This window comes from Carassius carassius, chromosome 36 (assembly GCF_963082965.1).
Source record: "Carassius carassius chromosome 36, fCarCar2.1, whole genome shotgun sequence".
Classification (NCBI taxonomy): domain Eukaryota; kingdom Metazoa; phylum Chordata; class Actinopteri; order Cypriniformes; family Cyprinidae; genus Carassius; species Carassius carassius.
In genome coordinates, this window is record NC_081790.1 from 4375598 (window position 1) to 4396828 (window position 21231).

Sequence of the window (21231 nt, forward strand, 5' to 3'; positions counted from 1 at the left end):
GTTTGTTAGTTTGTCACTGACAGGATGCAATTTCGACCACAGGATCTGTGTGTATGAATTTAAACGATTTAATTGACTTGAGGTCATTTAAATATCAGAATTGACCTTGTTCACTTTATCAGTGCACATTTAAGGTCTTTTTTTTGGATTTGTTGTATGTTATTCCAAAAAAAAAAAAAAAACATTTATATCAAGATTTTATATTATATTTGTGAAATATAATTATTTAGCTATATATATATATATATATATATATATATATATATATATATATATATATATAATTCATCAGATATATTTCTAAAATATTATATAAAATAAAATTTGACAAAAATAATTATGTAATTAAATTAGTATTTTTTTACATATACATATTACATATCACACCTGAAATTCAGTTTCTCACAACATAGTAATGTTAAATTGTGACATTTTAATTAATTTAAATAAATTGTGGCCATTTTATTTAATTTAATTTTTTTTTATAATTAACATTTTTCTCAGTTACTTTTAGTTTTCATAAACAATAATAACACTGGGTTGTTTTCAGAATCTCCTATCACTAACTTTCTTCGAAACAACTTTCCTTTTCCGCTGACATCATCGAGCCCTCTTATGTTTTAGCCCCTCCCCCTAAACTGTTTTTCATATAGAGCCAAATCCAATCAATTCTCATACGAATTCTTATTGAACATCCCGTTTCACTTGGAATTCTGTAACATTAGGGAAGTATAATGAGTTTCAAACCTTGACTCAAAATTCTTCACCTTTTAATAGTCCAGAACACATGTAGGAAGTGCCTGTGTATTTGGCACATGGATCCGTTTGTGTGTGTGTGTATCAGATTTCCACTGGCACACATACCTCACATGCCCAGTATACTTTCCCTGTCACTAATAAACACACTCGCACACACACATTCAGGCATTCTGTGCTTTCCCTGAGCGTGCCACTGCTAAAGAAACACACATAAAAGTACACTGTGCTCCAGCAGCTGTCTGTCTGTTTGTATTTTCTGAAGGCTGGGCAAAGAAGAGGACAGGACAGATACCAGCTAGCAGCACGCCGACAGACCAAATCCATAAAGTCTGGCCACTTCCAGTCCTGCCAAGCCAGACTTTTCTCTGTCAAAGTCAAGTCTGGGCCAATTTGAAGCCTTTTCTGGTCAAGAACTGCCCGCTGAGACAGGAAGAGACTGTCTGTCTATTTTATTCACATGTTAAGTGACCAAGTAATGGAGTGTGTTTTATTTCTATGGACACTACTGGTCAAAAGTTTGGAATAATTAAGATTTCTAAAATATTTTTGAAAGGCCAGTAAAAACAGTAATATTAAGAAATGTTATAACAGTTTATAATAATCATTTTCTGTTTGAATATATCATAAAATGCAATTTATTCCTGTGATGCAAAGCTGAATTTTCAGCATCATTTCTCCAGTCTTCAGGGTCACATGATGCTTCAGAAATCACTCTGATATGAAGATTTGCTGCTCAGGAAGTGTTTCTTATTGTTTTCAATGTTGAAAACAGTTGTGCTGCTTCATATGATGCAGAAAATTGCATCAAATTGCAAAGTTTTGCATCACAGGAATGAATTAATTGTTTTTTTTTAATTGCAAAAAATTTCATAATATTACACTTTTTACTGTATATTTGATTAAATAAATGCACTGTGCAGAAGAGGCTTTAAAAATCGTAATTATTCCAAACATTTATCCGGTAGTGTGTAATATCACGCCATGACTCACAACATCTTCATAGTTTCATTTCTGGGTTTCATTACCTATGAAAATCTCAGTTTTAAGATCCTCAGAGGTGAAGTCAGAACTCGTCTTATGTAATGCAATAAAAAGGATCATTAGGCAGGAGAACGGAACGGATAAAAGCTGGAAATTCAACAATGAGTAAAGTGTGTTTGAGTTGCACAAATCAGTCTGGGGATTGGGTTTTCTGAAGGTGTGTGGGGAAGAAAGCACATTGTTGATGCAACTTCACAATGTTTATGTGTTTCTTTGAGCCGAATTCTTGCCGGTAATCAGCTTAATGACAGAAACGGCATCAAGCAAAGTTCACTGCATCGCTTAATCTCCCAGTGCATGATGGGTAATCGGCCACATTCCACAGTGGCTCAGACCTGGAACCCATTTCTTTCCCTTCATCTCAACTTTTTAGACATTTGTTTGACTTTTAGTGTAATTTTAAACTATTTTTTAGTTTCTCGTAATAATTAAAATAGTTTTAGTGTGTTAGCCCATGATGATGCAGGAAGATCGGTATTATTTCTTGAACAGACGGCGGTCGATGGGTTCACTCCGCTGGTTCCTGGAGGAACCGGCCCCTCCGGCCCCTCTGCCTCTCACCCCGTTGCAGGAGTACCTGCAGAAGCTCCTTGAGATGAAGATGCACATCAGAGTGAGTAGTCATAGCGAGCGCATCCCTCAACGACTAGACTGGACATACATTTACTAGAGTATACAGTTCCTAAATTGGAATTCTTGATTCTGATTGGTCTAATGTGGCATTCTGTGTTAAAATAATTTGCATGCTGATCAAAACTACATACTTAATCACTGTCTTAGGATGCCTATTTCTTGGCATTTCGAAACTGAATATTACATTTTTATTTATTTATTTGGTAAGTAGCCGTGCAGTAAAGTCCAGTCCTGTTGGAGTCCCGAGAATTAAATTCTTCCTACTTTTGGATTTTGTATTAATCTTAAGCTTAAGAAAAAAAAATTGTTCCTAAGAATTTTAATCAAATAAAATACAATAAAAGTTTAAAAGTTTTTGATCTCTAAAAATATGCCTGCATTTCTTAAACCCCAAAAGATAAGATGTTTAAGTTTTTCTATTATCTAATATCTATATATATAATAATAAAACTATGAATAACAATATTAACAATATATTAATAACATTATTTTATAGTATTTAGTATTTTAAGTAAATATTTTATAATATTAAAAATATTTTTTTTAATTGATCCATGTTGAATTATTATTATCAGGATAAAATGCAAGTTTGTACGAGTATTCATAAAACCCTTTTTATAATTGTAATGAATTTTGCCCCGTGCATTTTTGACCTGAGTACTTGAGTACTAAAACCTTTTAAAGTTATTAGAGTTGTGATTTAACTCCATGATATTAGCTTATGGAAGTGTTTCACTGTTTGTTTATGTTTTTCTATAACCAAAATTAACACACAAGCTTCAATGAAGGCTTAATCAACAATGACTAATTAATGATTCATCAGTGGCTCTAGGCTGTTTATCAGGGTGGTTTGTCCTGTGTCAGCTTGGACTCTTGTCTTTCCAGCACACATCAGCAAAGCTTGAAAGTGATTTTGTGTGGCTGAGGTCACACAGGATGAACATAATTTGTGTGTGTTAATGTGTCATCCTTCCAGTCAAAGTGACTCAAATTCCAGCTCTCATTTGTGGGTGGGACTTTGAATGGGACAGACAGATGGACTCCACCCAAAACTACTTCATTTACTTTTTTTTAAGAACTGAAGCTGTTAACATCAGGAAATGCGTAAAAATGCAAATCACTTTCATGCAATTCTCTCTCTATCTCTCTCAGTACAGTTAAAGAAACCCTAGCATCCACCAAGAAGTCTAAGAGTAGTTTTTCATTGTGTTGTGCGTTTATGAGCATGTAAGACCTTCTCTTAGTAGCAGAAAGATTTATGATGCGAGCAGTGTTTATTGTGTGTTTGGGGTGATGTTCTCTTGGGTGTTTTAAATTTGTTGGGATATTTCGGAGCAGTGTACTTGTTATGATGCCCTACTGTGTGAAGATTTTGGACGTTTTCATGGCACAAAGACAAATGTTGGTTATAGGACCATCCAAGTGTGTGTGACCCTTCTGTGTTTCATGACTAAGAGGTTACAGTAGCTCTGTTCTGCCTTTTTTCTGCAGCACAAAGACCCTGTGTGAATGGACTGGCAACACACACACACACTCAAACTGCTCAACATCTCACACAAATATTTCTCCCTGAATGCAAAACGCCTACAAGCGCCAGCCACAATGAACAGAGGCTATTGAACGAAGAGAGAGACGCTTCTATTTCCTACAATGAGCATAACTTCAAAACATCTCATGACGATTGAAAAACCCCTACCAAACACACTCATAATGCATAATAGCTGTTTACATGCATTCATTTTCAATCCGTTTTGAGATTCTGAAAGCTCTTTTTATAGGAATCCTAACTTTGAAATATGATTAATGTATTTGTTTACATGTACAGTTCTTAAATGCCAAACAAAACGTTTGCACGATTACTTATACTTGAGTATAAGTCTAGTTTTGCCTTGAAGACACATCTAAAAAACTGATATGTCAGAAGAGATTTTGTAACAAATATGTAATACATATTTAGTGTCCTCCACTGACCATTACTGATCGTTAACTACTCACATCTTCAGAGCAATTGCATAGTAATGCAACATCATCCACTCAAATCACCCCAGAAACCGTGTGCGTGTTCATATTAAGTAAATTGTATGTAAACATATGTATAACTGCACTGAAAGTGTTCTGAAGGCGTTTCTGAATCCGATTAAGGAAATAGTCAGATTCAACCATTTTCAATTTTTTTTCCTATTAATTGGATTCCTACTGACCACGTCTTCCAGTCCAGTTGAAATTTTATTTGGATCAAGCTCAGTCGCATATATTGAGGTGTTTACATGAAGGCTTTTCAATCTGATTGAGCCGTCAAACAGATTACTCGATTGCGTGCAAACATAGCTAATGTGTGTGTGTGCTGAAACTGTCTAAGCCTAACTGGACTAACTTCTGAGCAGGCTGCGTTATTCGAGGGATCACTCATGTCTGTTGAGCAAACGGCGTTAATAAGATCATCACACTGACCCCGTGTGTTCAGTAGCACATCCGTCACCACAGCGCTCTACATCTGCAGCTTCACTAAGCCACTTCCTGTGTCAGCTCTTTTTAGGTCAGCAGGAATCTGTCAAGCGTTTTAAACGCTCTTCGGGGCAGAAAACTAAAATAGAATAAATTAATAATCTAATATACCATGTGATAATATTCAAATCTGACTAAAAGTTCAGGAGAGATAGAGATGTTGTATGGGGCCTGTAATGTCTTTGACAGTTTTGGTTGCATGCAAAAACAAAAACCGTACATGCTAACCATGTTAGTTTCTTTGGAAGAATGATGTGAACCAGCCTTTGATAATGTGTATAAAACTGTTCACTTTTTGTTCCTATAAAGCCGTTTTTACAGTTATTTGTAGTCTCGTGTGACTTAGACTTTGGATATGAGTGTGTTTTGGGGAAATTCCTGTTGATGGTGTTACCATGTCAACTGATGAACAGAAACAGAGCCATTGATGTGTGAGTGTGTTTGGAGTTTTGGAAACTTTCCTTTTGGCGGTAATTAAATAAAAAGCTCACAACAAAGACTTTTAGACTTTTTCTTTGGTTTATTGATTGTACAGAGGTTACACACTTAACTCTCTACTGCTCCAAGAGGTTGGCTGTGCTACTGCAGGCCTCACATTTATTTCCTGTTTCCTAATGAGCAGACTATGATCTTATCTTATCGTGTGCCCCTTACTATTTTTATAAAGAGTGTTGGCTTATCAGTTCTTATATGTGCCAGTAGTAGCATCTCTGCATGTGTTTGTGCAAACATGCCCAGTTTACTCAGAGTAAACCATTTACAACCTGTAATAAAACGATCTGCTTATTTTAAGACAGAGGATTACTCATCTCAAAGTAAAAAGTAAAACTGTTGTAATGTAATAAACTTGATCTGCAGTGCTCTTGTTTATTTAGAAGAAACACTGACCTGAGATCAGATCACCCTGTTCTTATTAACACTGTTCCAGCTGAGACAAAGCAGCAGACTGATCTGAGGTCAGTAGTTTGGGCTCACAAATTCAGCACCAGATGTGATAAAGTTTGCGTTCTTGTTGAGTTTAGTCTCATCAGTGATATATTTAGCGTTTCCGGTCTTTCGTTCTCTGCGATTTGTGTAAATGAGTGGAGCTCTTCATTAGTGTAGAGTTTAATTGGCCCGTCCCAAAGTGCCAAAGAAGAAGCCTGATCAAGCTGGTCTCTGTGGCTAAATTAAGGCCAGATTTCACAATGATGGAGAATGAATCATGTTGTGTGGATGCTGAGGGTTTGTTGAGTTCATAGCAGGAGGGTAAATTAAAAACACTTTTACTGATTTCAGAAATGCTGAGAGAAAAACCCTTACAAAAGTGTTGTTTCCACCAAAATACCTTACTACAGTAACTGTAATAAATACATTTATATAAATACATTTATATGAAGTCTTCTTAAAACATTGTGAAAACCTTTCAGAATATTTTTTTTTGTAAATTGTTGCTGGGGCATTGATAAGTGGTTACTTGGGTGTTCTGGGTGGTTGCTATATGTGTGCTAGAATGTTCTGAGTGGCTGTTAGGGCATTTTGGGTGGTTTCAATGCAGGTGCTAAGGTATTTTGGGTGGTTCTGCTCACATGATTAGAGGAATAACATTAACAGTTTAAACACGCTAAAGTTTAAGAGCAATGCACGTGTAATGGCGATGGTTGACAGCTCTACTGTGTTTACAGTGTCTGACTACTGCTCTGCGTTTCTGAGTCTTTGGATTTAATGAGTTCATGAGAGACGAGTGAACTCTAGGATTTCTGGGTGTCCCACCAGAGCACAGTGCCTATTTATAGAGAGGTGTGTGATGTGTGTGCATGCGTTTCTGGATGATGGCTATTCTCATGCTCATGTTTTTGTTCAGTTGTGTGTTTTATTTCTGCCATGCTCACAAGAACCATTATTATGATTTTTTTTAAATTCAGATTCCATAATGATCAAAATAGTGCACTTCTGTGTTTATAGGCAGGGGTGCACATACGTTTTTCAGCCTGGTTCTTGTATGAGAACCTGGAGATTTGGTTTGGTCCTCACACGGCACATGGTGTGACCCATCAAATATAACTATAAAAATAAATTAATAATAGTGATAATATTATTGCACTTTATTAAAAAAAAATATATTTATATATAAAATATTAAACTAAATAATAAAGTGTGATAATACTATTTTATTTTAAAATAAAAGGGAGTTTTGAATACAAATACAATTATTTTATAGTAAAAGTAAAAATAAAATGCTAATATTTTTATTATTTTTATTATTATTATTATTTTAATTTGAACCTTAATTATTATTTTTTAATTTGAATTATTTTCATTTTTCATTTTCAAACTTAAAATCAGCAAGCTATTGGCTATTTAGCGCTGCTAATTGTAGCGTGTCAGTGAATGAAATGTCACAGTGCTTTGTGCTTTGAAAACATTAGCCTAGATTTATGCTTTGAGTTTGAATATAGATCTTAAACAGTACAGTTTGTCGATCTAAAATGGTATTTGTGCATTAACAGCTGTCACCCATGTTGGTACACTAGCTAGAGAGTTCTGTGTGTCTCCTGCGTGGTTGCTATGCAGTATCAGGGCATTTTGGGTGGTTTATGCAGTTCCATGGGTGTTTTGGGTGCTTACTGGGTGGTGGCTATGAAGTTGCTTCTAAAATATTACAAGAATAACCTAGTAACGGCATAGCGGCCACCAAGAAAAGAAGTTACTGTTTTTTTCTGGGTAGTTGCTGTGCAATTTGCTTCTTGTGATCACTTATTAGTCCATATAACTCATACAATCTCTTGACTCACAAGTCAAGAGTGAGTGAGTAAATAATAACTAACCTTTAAGGTATGTGCTCTCATGAAAGTGTGCTTGTGTTTCTTTGTATTAGGGATAACAGTCACCAGAAGGGTTTTAAATATCAGATGTTTTTTTAAATTCCTTTCTTTTTCTCTCTCACTCTGAGTCATTCTCTCCAGTTTTCTTTCCAATTGCTCAGTCACCACCTGGCAGAGCTTTGATTTTTACATGTGTTCGGCTCAGACGCCGACGTCCGAGAAGTGTGCTCAGCCTCTACCCCATCCTTCGTTTCCATGCAGTGGATGAGTTCACAACGGATGCAGGTGCTCTGCAGTCTGTTCGCTCTCTGTTCAGGGTCGGCTGGTGGCCCTTTGTGACCCTCATTAATCCAGGCCAACTCGCCGCACACTGCGGGATGTTATTGCAGATGTCGCCACTCTGGAGTACAGCGGATATAATGACTCCATCACCTCTACCCCCAAACAGAGAACGTTACAATGTAAACACTGTGAAAATGTTATGAACAAATGTTCCATATCATGTTTATAGTGTTTGTTCTCACAGTGTAAGGAGGAGACAGTCTTGTTGCAACATTGTTTGAATGTGCATTGGAGCCGAAATTTGCAAATTGGGCTTAATTTATGAAACCTATAAACTATCATTCATATTTAGATTTATATAAGATTTATTTTTTTGCATTTTTGCCTTTATTATGACAGGACAGTGTAGAGATGACAGGAAGTGAAGTGGGAGAGAGAGAGAGGGGGGTGGGATCTGGAAAGGTCCTCGAGCTGGGATTCGTACTTGGTACGCCCGTACCGCAATTTACATTTAGATTTAATTATTTGGCTTATTTGTTAATTATTAGCTTTATCACCTCACGAACCCCAGTATTGGAAACCTTGATGGAATGGAATGTTTAATGTACCTTTTGACGATAACAAAAAATTTAAAATATCTTAAGAGTTAGTTCAAAGTAATCTAAAAGTAATCCAAAAGTACTCATTACCTAATATGTGTAATTAAACAGATTGTTACTACAATTTCCATTATGTAATTTGTAATCAGTACTGGATTACAATTTATATGCAATATTTTATGAAAACATAATTGTAAACTTTTTTTTATGAAACAGCATTAATACATTTCACGTTATTTTTTTTTTGTGTGTACAAAAAGTATTCTCATAGTGTACTGTAGTAAAATTACGATTGAACCCCAATCAAATTTGATGTTACATTGTTTATTTTACCGATCTCCATGCTACGTTTCTGGTTGTTGATCATATTAATTACATTGCTGTCTATTGGAGGGTCAGAAAGCTGTCAGAATGCATCAAAAATATCTTAATGTGTGGTCCGAAGATGAACAAAGCACTTTACGGGTTTGGAACAACTTTGACGTAAGTGCTTAATGGCAAAATTTTCATTTTGGGTCAGAGTAACCCTTCTAATGCTTAGAAACTTCTAACCAAAATTCTAAACGCCGAATCGCCTATTTCGTGAATCACCTATTGTTGTTGTGTTCCTCATTTGTATTCTGCTTTAAATAGAAAGTTCTGCTAAGTGGCTGGATGTAAATATGCATGTAAATTCCTCATCAGGTATTGTGTTACTTGCTTGCTGAAGCTTTGTTGGATCTTTCTGGTGCTCTTTGGTCTTTGAAAATGTCTGGGCTTGAATTGAGGAGTAGAACTACTGAACAAACTGTAAATCTGGCACCCAGACGCTCGTTGGATCAGCTCCAGATGTGAAGTATGTCTGCTTTATGCTGGTTTGAGGGGTTTAATCTCTGGATAAAGACAAAATATGGATTATAATCCACCATTGTAACACTGGAATCAGCATTTGATACTGGCGGACGGACTGGGTTTGATCGGAGAATTGTGCTGGTTTGAATTGGACAGGCGATCTTGGTCCTGGTTTTGATTTTAGAACTGGTTTGTGCGCAAGAGATGGGGGCCGCTTCATCATTTAAAGAACCATGGACTAAAGTGTTGTCAACTCAGAGGGTAAATGAAAATGCTAATGCTTTTGTGTTTTAATACTGCATCAAACAGTCATATTATACAGAGTTTAAGGAAATATTGAGTTCTGTGTATTTTGTGGTTGGATGATATTTCTCAGTGAATTTGCTTGGTTTGTTGTTTAATGGTGGTGTCTGTTAATACATCAACACTTTAACTTGTCAATATAACACTGTACTTTTACAGTTAATGGTAACTGTTCTTGGATGAGTCACTTTTGTTGTGCTGTTCCTCATTTTTAAGTCACTAAATGTATAACTGCACATGTAAATTGGATGATACCAACCCTAACCTTTATGTTAACCTTTAATGTTAAACCAACTGAGCCAAAAGTACATTCGTACTATACTTAGACGTGAAATAACACATTCTTTAGTCCCTCTTAGAAGAAGTTTTCCACTTGGGGACGTCCCTACAAGTTGACATCAAGTTTTGATGTTTTTCGATACTTTCAGATACAAAATCTGCCCATCTGAACAGAGACACACTTCTTTACTGCTGGTTGCAGTTTCTAAGATGAGGACTTTGGCTTACATAGAGTTAGTTCAGTCTTGTCTGGATTTCTCTTGCACTTCATAGACATCTTTGGATTGCTGACAATGCCAGAAAACCAAGCATCCGTTTGTCACATAATATGCCGTCTCACTGTTGAAAACCACAACAGATTTAAACCTTCAGCTGCTGCTCTCTTCTAGTGTTTCTTGTCTCTGCTGCGTGGACTAAAGACTGTGTTGTGTAAGAGGAGGTGATCTGTGTTTAAATGAGGCTGGCTAATCGTATTAGGCCAGTTGCATTACTCAGATACTGATGGGGGACATTGGCACTGTGTATGTTTATTAGCTGTATTTTTCCATTGCTAGTTTTAATAGCACCAGAAATGAAAATCCAATCATTGTTCAAAACCCAAAATGTAATTTTTTTTTTTCATGGAAGACAGAAGTAGGGATTTTTGAAGATTTCTGTGTGGCTCTTTACATGTATTGATCATTTATAGTGACCACAGTTCAGTCCATTCCTCGTGAGACATGTAATATAGCATGCAAGTTGTTTGGACTTTTTACTGTGCATTTATACTGTTATGCTTTTTGGTGTCATTTAGTTTAGTTTTAACTGGCATTATATTAAAATAGCTAGCTGCATGAATGTTTCTCCTCAAGAAATTCATATTGGTATGGAATAACATAATGGTGAATAAAGACTGACCAAATCAGAATTTTTGGTGAACTGTACCTTTAAACAATAGACTGAAAGTTTGAATATGTAGTGCAGAAACCAAGATCATCACCCACATGTACATCCTGTACGCACAAGCACACAAGGTTTGAGCGTTCATCCTGTCTGCTGGCTGAATGCATGTGGACAGTTTGCACGAACAGGAATTGAATAGTGGTTTCTTCTTTCATAAGGAGAAGGTGAAATGGATTTGTGCATCTAATGCTTTTTCGGACGGAGGGAGTGTGTGAGCGAATATCTGACTGGATTCTTCAGACTTCGAGATGGTTGAAGAGAAAATGGGGGGATGCTGGAGTCAAACGAAGGTGATCGCTGCCTCACTACGATACCAGTTACTTGTTGAATTCAGAGTAGTTTCTGTCTAATGTGTCAAGTAAAGCTGATGATGTGATTTTATTGTGCACTGTAAAGATTTAAAATGGTTCTTCGGTTCAGCAAAGCTTTGTTTTGTTATCAAAAAACATTTTGGCTGCGTAGGATTTTTGAGTTGCTGTTGTTGTTCTATTTTTAGCAGTGTAAAAATTTATTGATTTCATTTTAGGTTCTTAAGATCTGTGTTTTTGATTTATGGGTTTTCATTACATAGAAGAACGAAAAAAATACTATGGAAGTCAATGGGGACTGTTTCGAAAACTAAATTCTTCAAAATATCTTCTTTTATATAAAGAAGAATAAATGTATATACTTTTGGAACAATTTGAACCTTCAAACAGGTGCTTTTATGACACCAGACTTCAAAGAAGTTTTGGTTCTGAATGGAATTTATATTTTCAATAGTCATGGGCTTCGAAAAGATTATAGAATACATTAGAGGGACGTTAGCTAGAACGCCCTGTTGTGTTTCTAATGCATGGCATTTTTTGGGTTGTTTTTGCACAGTCCAATTACATATGCCTCAGGTTGTTAATACAGTATATAGAATTTCTTTCTTATTGGATCTTAATATTTTTCATAATTTACCCAGCATGCACCAGGCTCTTAAACTGAACCTGTAACATCTCAAATGTTTGATCAGTTATAGCTAAGGTGTGAAAATGGATTGCGACTAGGACTAATTTCTGTGGTTTGTGTGTTGTAAAGACGTTCATCATCTGGAAATGGATCATCTGGAAATGGAAAATTAAAATCCTACATATATACCTCGGCAAACCTGTATCCAATCATCAATAGATGACCACAACACAAGATATTAATGCAACTTTCAGGGCCAGTAACTTGAGCACTGCAAATATGGCACATTCTGAATGTGGTTTAAGTGGTTGGATCACGAAAAGTTTTTTTTTTTTTTAGTATTTACGTATCCTGGAAACATGAAAGCACCTGCATTTACTTCCAGATTTCAGTTTTTAATACAACTTGGACCGCTCCGTCTATAAAACTGGTTCCTTGTGTTTTTCTGATAGGAAACCTTCAGAAACATCTTGAACTTGATGCAGTAGATGATCCTGGCTTTAATTTGTGAACTATGCAGTTTACAGTTTATGTACAATGTACAATGATTTGTGCTTTATGCTTTGATTTAAAAACCTGGCAAATTCCAAGTTGAATGTAAAACTGATAGATGTAAACTCTTTTTTTTTTCATCACATCCAGTAACTCATACTCATACCACTCATACAGTTTAGTTTGCACGTAGTAGTAACATCACTTTAGCAAATTAAGTGAAACTAGCTCATGCATTTGTTAGAAAGGTCACTATTTTTGACGGTACTCGCTTTCATGTCAGTATCAGGGTGGGCTTTTCCTGTCCACATCCTATTGACATGCTATTGGTGAACCTTTCTTGCTGTGATCAATTTTTTTATTTTTAATTTCAACAACTGAATTGTCGAAACCATCTGCACTGTTATTGTGCCAGCTTTAACATATTTCTCTGTCTCTCTCTCTGTCTCTCAGGATCAGTTTGATAACCTGGAAAAGCACACGCAGTGGGGAATCGACTTTGTTGAAAAATACACCAAATTTGTGAAGGAAAGGACTGAGATCGAGCTTAACTATGCAAGACAGATCAGGTGAGTGTTGCATCATCCTCTGCGATGTGTCATGGAATGTGTCATTTTCAGTTGCAGAATAATAAAAAAAACATTACATCCTTAAATATGCATATTATACTGATAATATTTTAGAATTAGAAAGCATACTGTGTGATTTTTGCGTGCACAGGTGATCATCAGAGGCCAATATGTCTGTGAAAGGGATATTTCTATCATGCAGATGTAACCAAGACATATATTAAAAAAAGCATGGTGTACATGAAAAACATTTTTTTTTTACAACAAATATTTATGCTTATAGAAATTATGCTTTTGAAATTACTTTTCTAAAAACTTGTTAACATGATTTATAAAAAAATACCATTCCTGCTATTTCTACTTCAACATTTCAGTGTGTTATTGCAATTTTCTTGCATAATTTACTAGCAATTTCTGAGTGAAAATCATACACCATTCTTTTCAGTGTATATGTATTTATTCAGCTTTCTAGTGAATATATGTATAGACCCTGACAGATTACCATTTTAAGCTGGTTTTCTGGGTTTAACGGTTTAATCTAGACTCTCAGCCATGCCAAGCCTGTGAAAACCTCTTTAAAATCAGTCAACGGATAAGTCTGATCAAGCTCGGAGACCCTTTTAAGTTGTTTTTCAACACCGGTAATTAGGTAGAATACTGTTGTGACTTGATAGGTCAGAGGTCATGTCTCATCTCAACTGTGCCACCAGGATCACCATCAGATCTTATGATTCCTTCACCCAAAACCCCACTTTAACCCCTGAAATGCATCTGTCGTGTGTGTAAATAAAGACAGGTGCAGCTGCTTGTACTTCATAGAGTATCCGTTTAAAAATAAAGACTACACACATAGACTAATTACACATGTGATGCTGCTGCCGACAGCTCAAGGATACAGGAAGAAAGGGCAACATTTGTGTTTTCTGTGTGTGTCAGTTTGGGAAGAAAATGCAGGTTTCTGTGGTAACAAGGTGCCAGCATGGTGTTCCTCGTTGGTGACCTACATTTGCAGCAGCCAATCAGGTGCCATGACCCCGCCCCCCATTCCAGTGATAGGATTTAAAACTCACACACACACTGACTGTACATCAGCCCCCTCCAGATAGCAGTGGGAAACCCCTTTAATTCCCAGACACAGCAGGGGGTTCAGCCGTCTTACACACACACACACACACACACACACACACTCTACCAGCCTGTTACTGGCTGTGATGAACTGCACTCATATCCTCAGATGCACTGCATGATAGAATTGCATTCTGTGGTCAAATGGTATAAAAAAAATGATCATGTTTTTATCCTGTTTTATCTATATTTATGATAATACCATGGCAGTTTTTGTATGGGACATCTATATACATACACTAGCATATACACACTAACAGCTTTTGATAAACATGCATGCATATATGTGCGCGCACACACACACACACACACACACACACACACACTAATATCCCAGATATCCTGATCCAGACAGGGACTTGCATGCATGAAAAGCGAGTTAGCTAAGATTATAGTCATTATTGAGCATATGTGTGTGTGTGTGTGTGTGAGAGATTTTATTTATCTTCCGGAAATTGCAATGTTGCAGAAACAGTCTCATAATGTTGTGCAGTCCAGATGTGATAGACAGATTGGTAGATTGGTAGAAAGGTGGGTTGGTAAAAAAAAAAGAAAGTTTAATTCAGAAATTAATAGATGCGTAGATTATTATTACATCATTCATAGATTTATGTATACATAGATATAGATTCATATTTATAGATGGATAGGTGGATGTTTTATGCAGAAATGTACAAATGTAATTCATTAATAGATGAATGTATTCAAATTCATAGATACATTTATTTATGAATGTATATATTTATAATCTATGACTATAATTCACATTTATATTTATGTGTGGTACATCCTGTGTTAAATGTCTGCTGAGAATGCAGTGCAATATTAAAATTAGTATGCTAATGTGCTATTCTGAAGAATATGTGCAGAAAACAGTGACAGAGAGACTGAAGGGGGCTGAGAGGTGTTTGTCTCGCTGTGGGTGTGTGTTTATTTATTTTAGTGTGTTTTTAGTGGGTTTTTTCCCTTTGGCAAGGTGCTGTATGAACAAACTCTCTCTCTCACACACACACACACACCTGGCCTGAGGTGTTGAGGATGAGCAGGCGCTCTATATTCATAGCTGGTGATAATAGAATACACAGAGAAACATCTGACTGACGAGAAAGGCTACAATGAGAGAAAGACAGCCTTTGTGTCACAGTTTCCACACACACACACACACACACACACACACACACACACACACACACACACACACTGACCCTCACATTCATTTTAAATAATGTAGGAATACAGAGACAAAAATGCCAAGAGTTCTGTGAAGTTTATATTTGAATTTTCACTTTTGATTGTTTCTTTGCACTAAGCATTTTGATTGGTTCCTTTTTCAATTTGGGCTCTCTGATTGGTTCTGCACTGGATATTAGCAAACTGTTTATGCATACTGCACTGAAGTGTACACTGAATACAGCCAAGTGTTTAATGGTTTCTTTTTATTTTTATAGAAAGTTAAACTGCATATATGGTAATCATTTCAAACAGTAGTATGTTGCATGTTTGATACAGCAATACATTTACCTTTTTTCTTGTTTAATTTAGCCTTTTTTCTTCTAAATTAACTGGTTATTTAATTTGTGGCAGTCAGAACAAGAATCAAGTTAAAATATTACTTGGAAATGAAAAGTCAGGTCAAGCACACATTGCATTGTGGGATACAATATAGCACATACAGGGCTCAACAGTGAAAGCATTTTAGGTGCATTCGGAACTAAAAATAATAGTGTGCAAACTGTAAAATGTATTTTGGAGCATGTGTGTGAAAACAAAAAGTTGTATGGTCATGAAATATGTTTTTAATTGAATATCTTAAATAGGTGTAAATAGGAATATCCTTAAATTTGGTGATGGACAAAAAAATGGAATTGTCAAATAGCTTAATGTGATTATTGAAAAGTGATGATTTTATTAAATACATGTAAGTGCTGTATGTTTCAAAGTAAAAATATGGTGCTTTTGTACATTGTAAAGGCTGGTGGTTTCATAGAACTTCACTGTGATAATGATACTGCATTTTTATGCCAATACATTTTCTCATGATGGAAAGCTGAGGTATTCTCACAGTGTTTATGTAATGGTGTTTATATTGTTGCAGATAAGAGTGCATATTTTTTAATGAGTGGCCTATAACAGTATGCTCTGGTTTCATACTGCACATTTTCTTTTAAATATAGTATATCAGTATAGTATATAAATAGAGTTACCAGATGTAGTCCTTGCAGAAGGGCTTACAGTATAACGTACTGTAGAAATAGAAGAAGTATGGTAGCACTGTAAACATATGCAGTCATTTGTTTCTTGGTTTTTAATTTTGCACAGGAATCTGTCCAAGAAATACCAGCCTAAGAAGAAAGAAGAAGACGACAATAAGTATGTTTCATTTTTCTCATTTCTCTCATGATTGATATTAGATTTGTTTGGTCTAAATCCAGTTGTCTGAATCAGCATTTAACCCATTTAAATTAGCTGATGGATTCAGATATATTCATGTATGTGTCTCATACTGATGATGTCCCGTCCTGTCTCAGGTACACATGGTGTCGTGCGTTTCATTCGACACTAAACGAGCTGAACGATTACGCCGGACAGCATGAGGTCATCGCAGAGAACATGACGTCACAGATCATCGCCGAACTCACGAGATACGCACAGGAAATCAAAACAGAGAGGAAAGCGGTGAGTGAACGAACATTTAGATAAAGGTAGAACTGTGAAACGTGCAGTTTGGTTCAAATAATGTTCAAGTTTAATACACAGAGAGGAGAAATCAGTCAATGGTGGGATTTAATTGCATATAAACACACACAATGACCATGCATTTCTCTTTTTCATCCTGATAAGATAAGCATTTAGGTATTAACCAGAAGAACGCAAATTTCCCAGCATTCAGCACTCATACACACACACACACACAAACACACACACTGAGTGGGGCTCCATGGCGTCTGTCTGGCCGATTTCCCAGAATGCCTCTTCTCTCCTGTTTCATAAACCTCTTCTTTCTCTCTCTTTATCTGTCTGTCTATCCATCTCTTTCTTTTGTCTACCTCAGTTCATTGCATCATTCTGCTGATTTGATACACATGTGCTATTTTTGGATATATTTGTGCACGCATATATAAAAATGTATACATGTATATATTTGCAAACTTATAGTTTATTCTTTAGTTAATGCATTTTGCAATAGAGAATTAATTACGAACAGTCCTGTGTTTAATCCAGACAGCATATGGTCTGGGGCTGTAATTCTCTTTTAAATCTATTGTTGAAGAAGCGTTATGCTGACTGGGCCTATAACGTGTGTGTTTGAGACATGCTCCATCTGTAGGCCTCGCTCTGTAGTTCAGGTTATTATTCTGAGATGTGATAAATCCTGAACCTGAGAGCTGCTGCTTCATATCACCACACTCATCCAGGGCCAGAAATCACTAGCTGAGCTTTTGCAGGGAAAACCAGAAACAAGAGAAGAAGAAAAAAAACTGGTTTTGTGCAGCCAGACTTTTGACTAGGGCCAGGCCAGGAACCACCTACTAATGAAGAAACTGTCTTATAGACTTGTAAAGCAACCAGATGTTGTTTAGGAGCAAGTTTCTCTAAAAGTTGCATTGATTTCAGCCAGTGCTCTCAGTTCCGAGAAAATAATACTAAAATAAGATAATTATTTAATTTTATTGTATTTTTTGTTTTTGTTTTTATTTATTTTTTTTTCATTTTGTAATTTTACTTTATTTATTTGTCTGTATTATCCTGTTTTTGTTCATTTAAATTTATTATAATTTTTTTTTTTATAATTAATGTTTTTATTTTTGTTTCATTTCATCAATTTTTATTTTATTTTATTTTAATTATTATTTAATTTATAGTGGAAAGAAGTCTAATGTCAGTGTAGCTGCTATACTATTTTATTTTTATATTTTTATATTTTATTCTTTTACAATGTTTATTAATGTTTTTTAAGTATATTGTGTTTTTAATTTAATTCTGTTGAGGTAGACCAGTTGCTTTGTTTTTGATCCATGGGAAACAAGTCTGCATTTGTCTCTTGTATGTGTTTGTATGAAGCATGAATGATTTAAATCATCTCTGAAGCAGTGTCAGTATTGTTCAGTCTCATCTCTTTCATCTTTCATCTGTTCTCTGTTTTTTATTTTCTTGTTCTTTTCTCAGCTGTTCTAACAGAAAGGTTCTCAGTGAAGCTTAGTTTTTAAAAACCAACCAGAGGTCAGCTTCCTCTTTAAGAAAAGGGAGACTTCCTCTGATTGGATGAAACTTTAAAGACTAATTCCAGATTAGCTGTGAGTTTAGGTCTCACTTTTTTGGTTTGTTCCAATGGACCGCAAAAAAGCAGAAAAATTGCACGGTTGTTGAACACTTTCACCTTTTTTTGTCCGTGTTTGTTTTCACGCTTATCTGTTTGTAAAGAACTGAGAAGCTCAATAAAGCTCAACAGCAATAGAAAAAGGCTTTAAATACCATAATTAAATGAGAAATATACTATCTTCTGTATGTGTTTGTTCAGTCGTTCATTAAAATTCTCTAACTGGACTCCTTCAGCATTGACTGACTGTGGTTTTGTACCAATAATGCTTTCTGCTCTATAGGGTTTTATTCACACGCTGCATGCCAGCGTTCCTTATTCAGCCCAGAAACTCACTGAGGAATACTAAACACACTTCAATTCATCCATGCACTCATTTTCTCACTGTCAGTCTTTCTGTCTGGTCTAAACACGTCTGACTGATTCAAGTTCAGTTGTCACCAGAGAAACAGCAGTAACTCGTGATACACAGATCCTAACTTAGACTTCGGGAAAATATTTTGTAGTACCTGTATGAGATTCAGAAATATATAAATATGTGTGTTTGTTGGCCAACCGAACACTTTCCTGTAGTGCTCAGGCCGAGAGGAGCTGAGGAGAGAAACACACAGATGGCCACGAGTGTGACAACACACAGGATACACACAGAACATGGCAATATGGCTTCCTGGCAGCTCTCTCTCTCTCACACACACACACACACACACACACACACACACACACACACACACACACACACACACACACAGACACACTTCCTCTAGGGTACAGGCTTATATCCACTCAGATAATTCTGATTGCATTTTTTCAATTATTCATATCTTCTTTAACTACAGATGAGAGCTCCTTAATTTCAGTTGTCCCCTCTTGACAGTAATGAGATAAAATTTGCCTTCATGTATGTAAATTTATAATGGATCCTAATAAATTAGTGATTGATTTCTTCATCCTTCTCTCTCACAGCATTTCCATGATGGACGGAAGGCACAGCAACATCTCGAAGCCAGCTGGAAACAGCTGGAAGCAGTGAGTTCAGTCAACATCAATAACCGATCAAATAAATGAGCCATTGTTATTAATACTATGGTACTTTGATATACAGTGGTCTCCGAAAGTCTGGGGGCACAAGTGAAAAGGCTTTTATGTTGCATGATTTAATACAACATGTCGATACAGATTAAATGATTCAAATATAAAAATTATTTAAAGCTTAAAACAGAATTTGTTTTATATGTTTTTGTCATTTTAAAAATTAAACTTACATTATTCAAATCATTTTAATACAAATTAAACTATTACAGTTATTTAAAACTTAAATAAGTATTTAATTAAATTTTCATAAAAACAAAAAAATATTAAATTAAAAAGATATTACATATATTTTATATATATATATATATATATTAATATATTATTAGATAATTAATATTGTATTTATTTTTGTATTTTAAAAAAATGTCATTAAACTTACATTGTTTGATACAACATTTAAATACATATTAAATTATCCAAAATTACAATTATTTAGAACCTTAAAAGTATTTTAAAGAAATGTTTCATTTATATTTGTAATTTGTTTTGTTGATTAAGCTTACATTATATACAATACTTCATTTCAGTGCATATTATAATAAAATATCAAGGTTCAATTTTAGTTGATTTTTTAAACTAAAATATTATTTTATTAATATGTTATTCAATGCAACATTTTAATACACATTTAATTAAAATATTACAGTTAAATTAAATATTTTACAAAATAAACTATTAATACTATTTTATTTATCATTTTAAGATTCAGTTTAACTGGCTGTGATGAGTGATTTCAATATTCGTATTCCATGCCATGCTTCAAAAATGTACAAATAGCTAAGATAACCACTTAGTACATTAGATACTGTGTGTGTGTGTGTGTGAGACGTCCCTCTGATGACACACACACACACACACTGAAGCAGACAGGGTATATCTGGACATTCCTCTGTACAGCCACTGTCTCAGAGTGTGTGGTGTTAGAGATAGATTGTGTCGTTGTTAGCAGATTCCTCTGGTTGTTTGTTGATTCAGTGTGTGTGTGTGTGTGTGTGTGTGTGTGAGAGAGAGAGAGGGAGAGAATGAGAGAGCACTGCCTGTATGTGTCCGTGTGTAAGAATGAGCTCATTGTGTGAGTTGTGTGATCGGGTGGTTCAATGGTCAGTGCGGACACAAATGTTGATTGTCTCTTCAAATAAATGAGTGTGAGAGCTAGATGAAGGATAAACAGTGTGATAATGGATGAGTGTTTATTATACTGCAGAACTGAGTGTGCTGCATCTGAACATCTGTGTGCTTTAACACTTGTGTGTGTGTGTGTGTGTGTGTGTGTGTGTGTGTGTGTGTGTGTGTGTGTGTGCGCAGTGTAAGAGGAAGTTTGAGCGGGACTGTAAAGAAGCAGATCGAGCCCAGCAGTACTTTGAGAAGTTGGATGCAGACATCAATGTGACGAAAGCAGACGTGGAGAAGGTAAGAGCGTCTGAGAAGGAGTCACACATCCTCCAGGATTCCTGAAGAAGAAAACACCAGTTCATCACTGTATTTTTTATTTTAACATAATAAAACAGAAGTTATGATCAATAATTATATAGAAACCACAAGTCAGTTCAATATCTATCTATCTATCTATCTATCTATCTATCTATCTATCTATCTATCTATCTATCTATCTATCTATCTATCTATCTATCTATCTATCTATCTATCTATCTATCTGTTCTTCCATCTGTTGTTCTGTCTACCATATGCTTAAAAATGACAGATAAATAGTTTGTTTGTCG

The 21231-nt window shown here is 35.5% G+C and overlaps 1 protein-coding gene across 16 annotated transcripts in view; it reads left to right on the top strand.

Moving 5' to 3' along the window:
- Positions 1 to 21231, top strand: part of LOC132116966 (formin-binding protein 1-like) — a 62041-nt gene that overhangs the window by 16070 nt on the left and 24740 nt on the right. For 4 of the 16 annotated variants that reach the window (XM_059525896.1, XM_059525898.1, XM_059525894.1 and 1 more), the window contains exons 1-6: positions 2136 to 2413; positions 12860 to 12975; positions 16420 to 16470; positions 16629 to 16776; positions 19382 to 19444; positions 20816 to 20920. In XM_059525896.1, the coding sequence (XP_059381879.1) occupies positions 2255 to 2413; positions 12860 to 12975; positions 16420 to 16470; positions 16629 to 16776; positions 19382 to 19444; positions 20816 to 20920 (642 nt within the window). In that variant the 5' untranslated portion in view covers positions 2136 to 2254. Of the gene's footprint in view, positions 1 to 2134; positions 2414 to 11062; positions 11269 to 12859; positions 12976 to 16419; positions 16471 to 16628; positions 16777 to 19381; positions 19445 to 20815; positions 20921 to 21231 lie in introns of those variants that run through there. The other 12 variants (XM_059525890.1, XM_059525893.1, XM_059525892.1 and 9 more) reach the window with 8 other exon arrangements.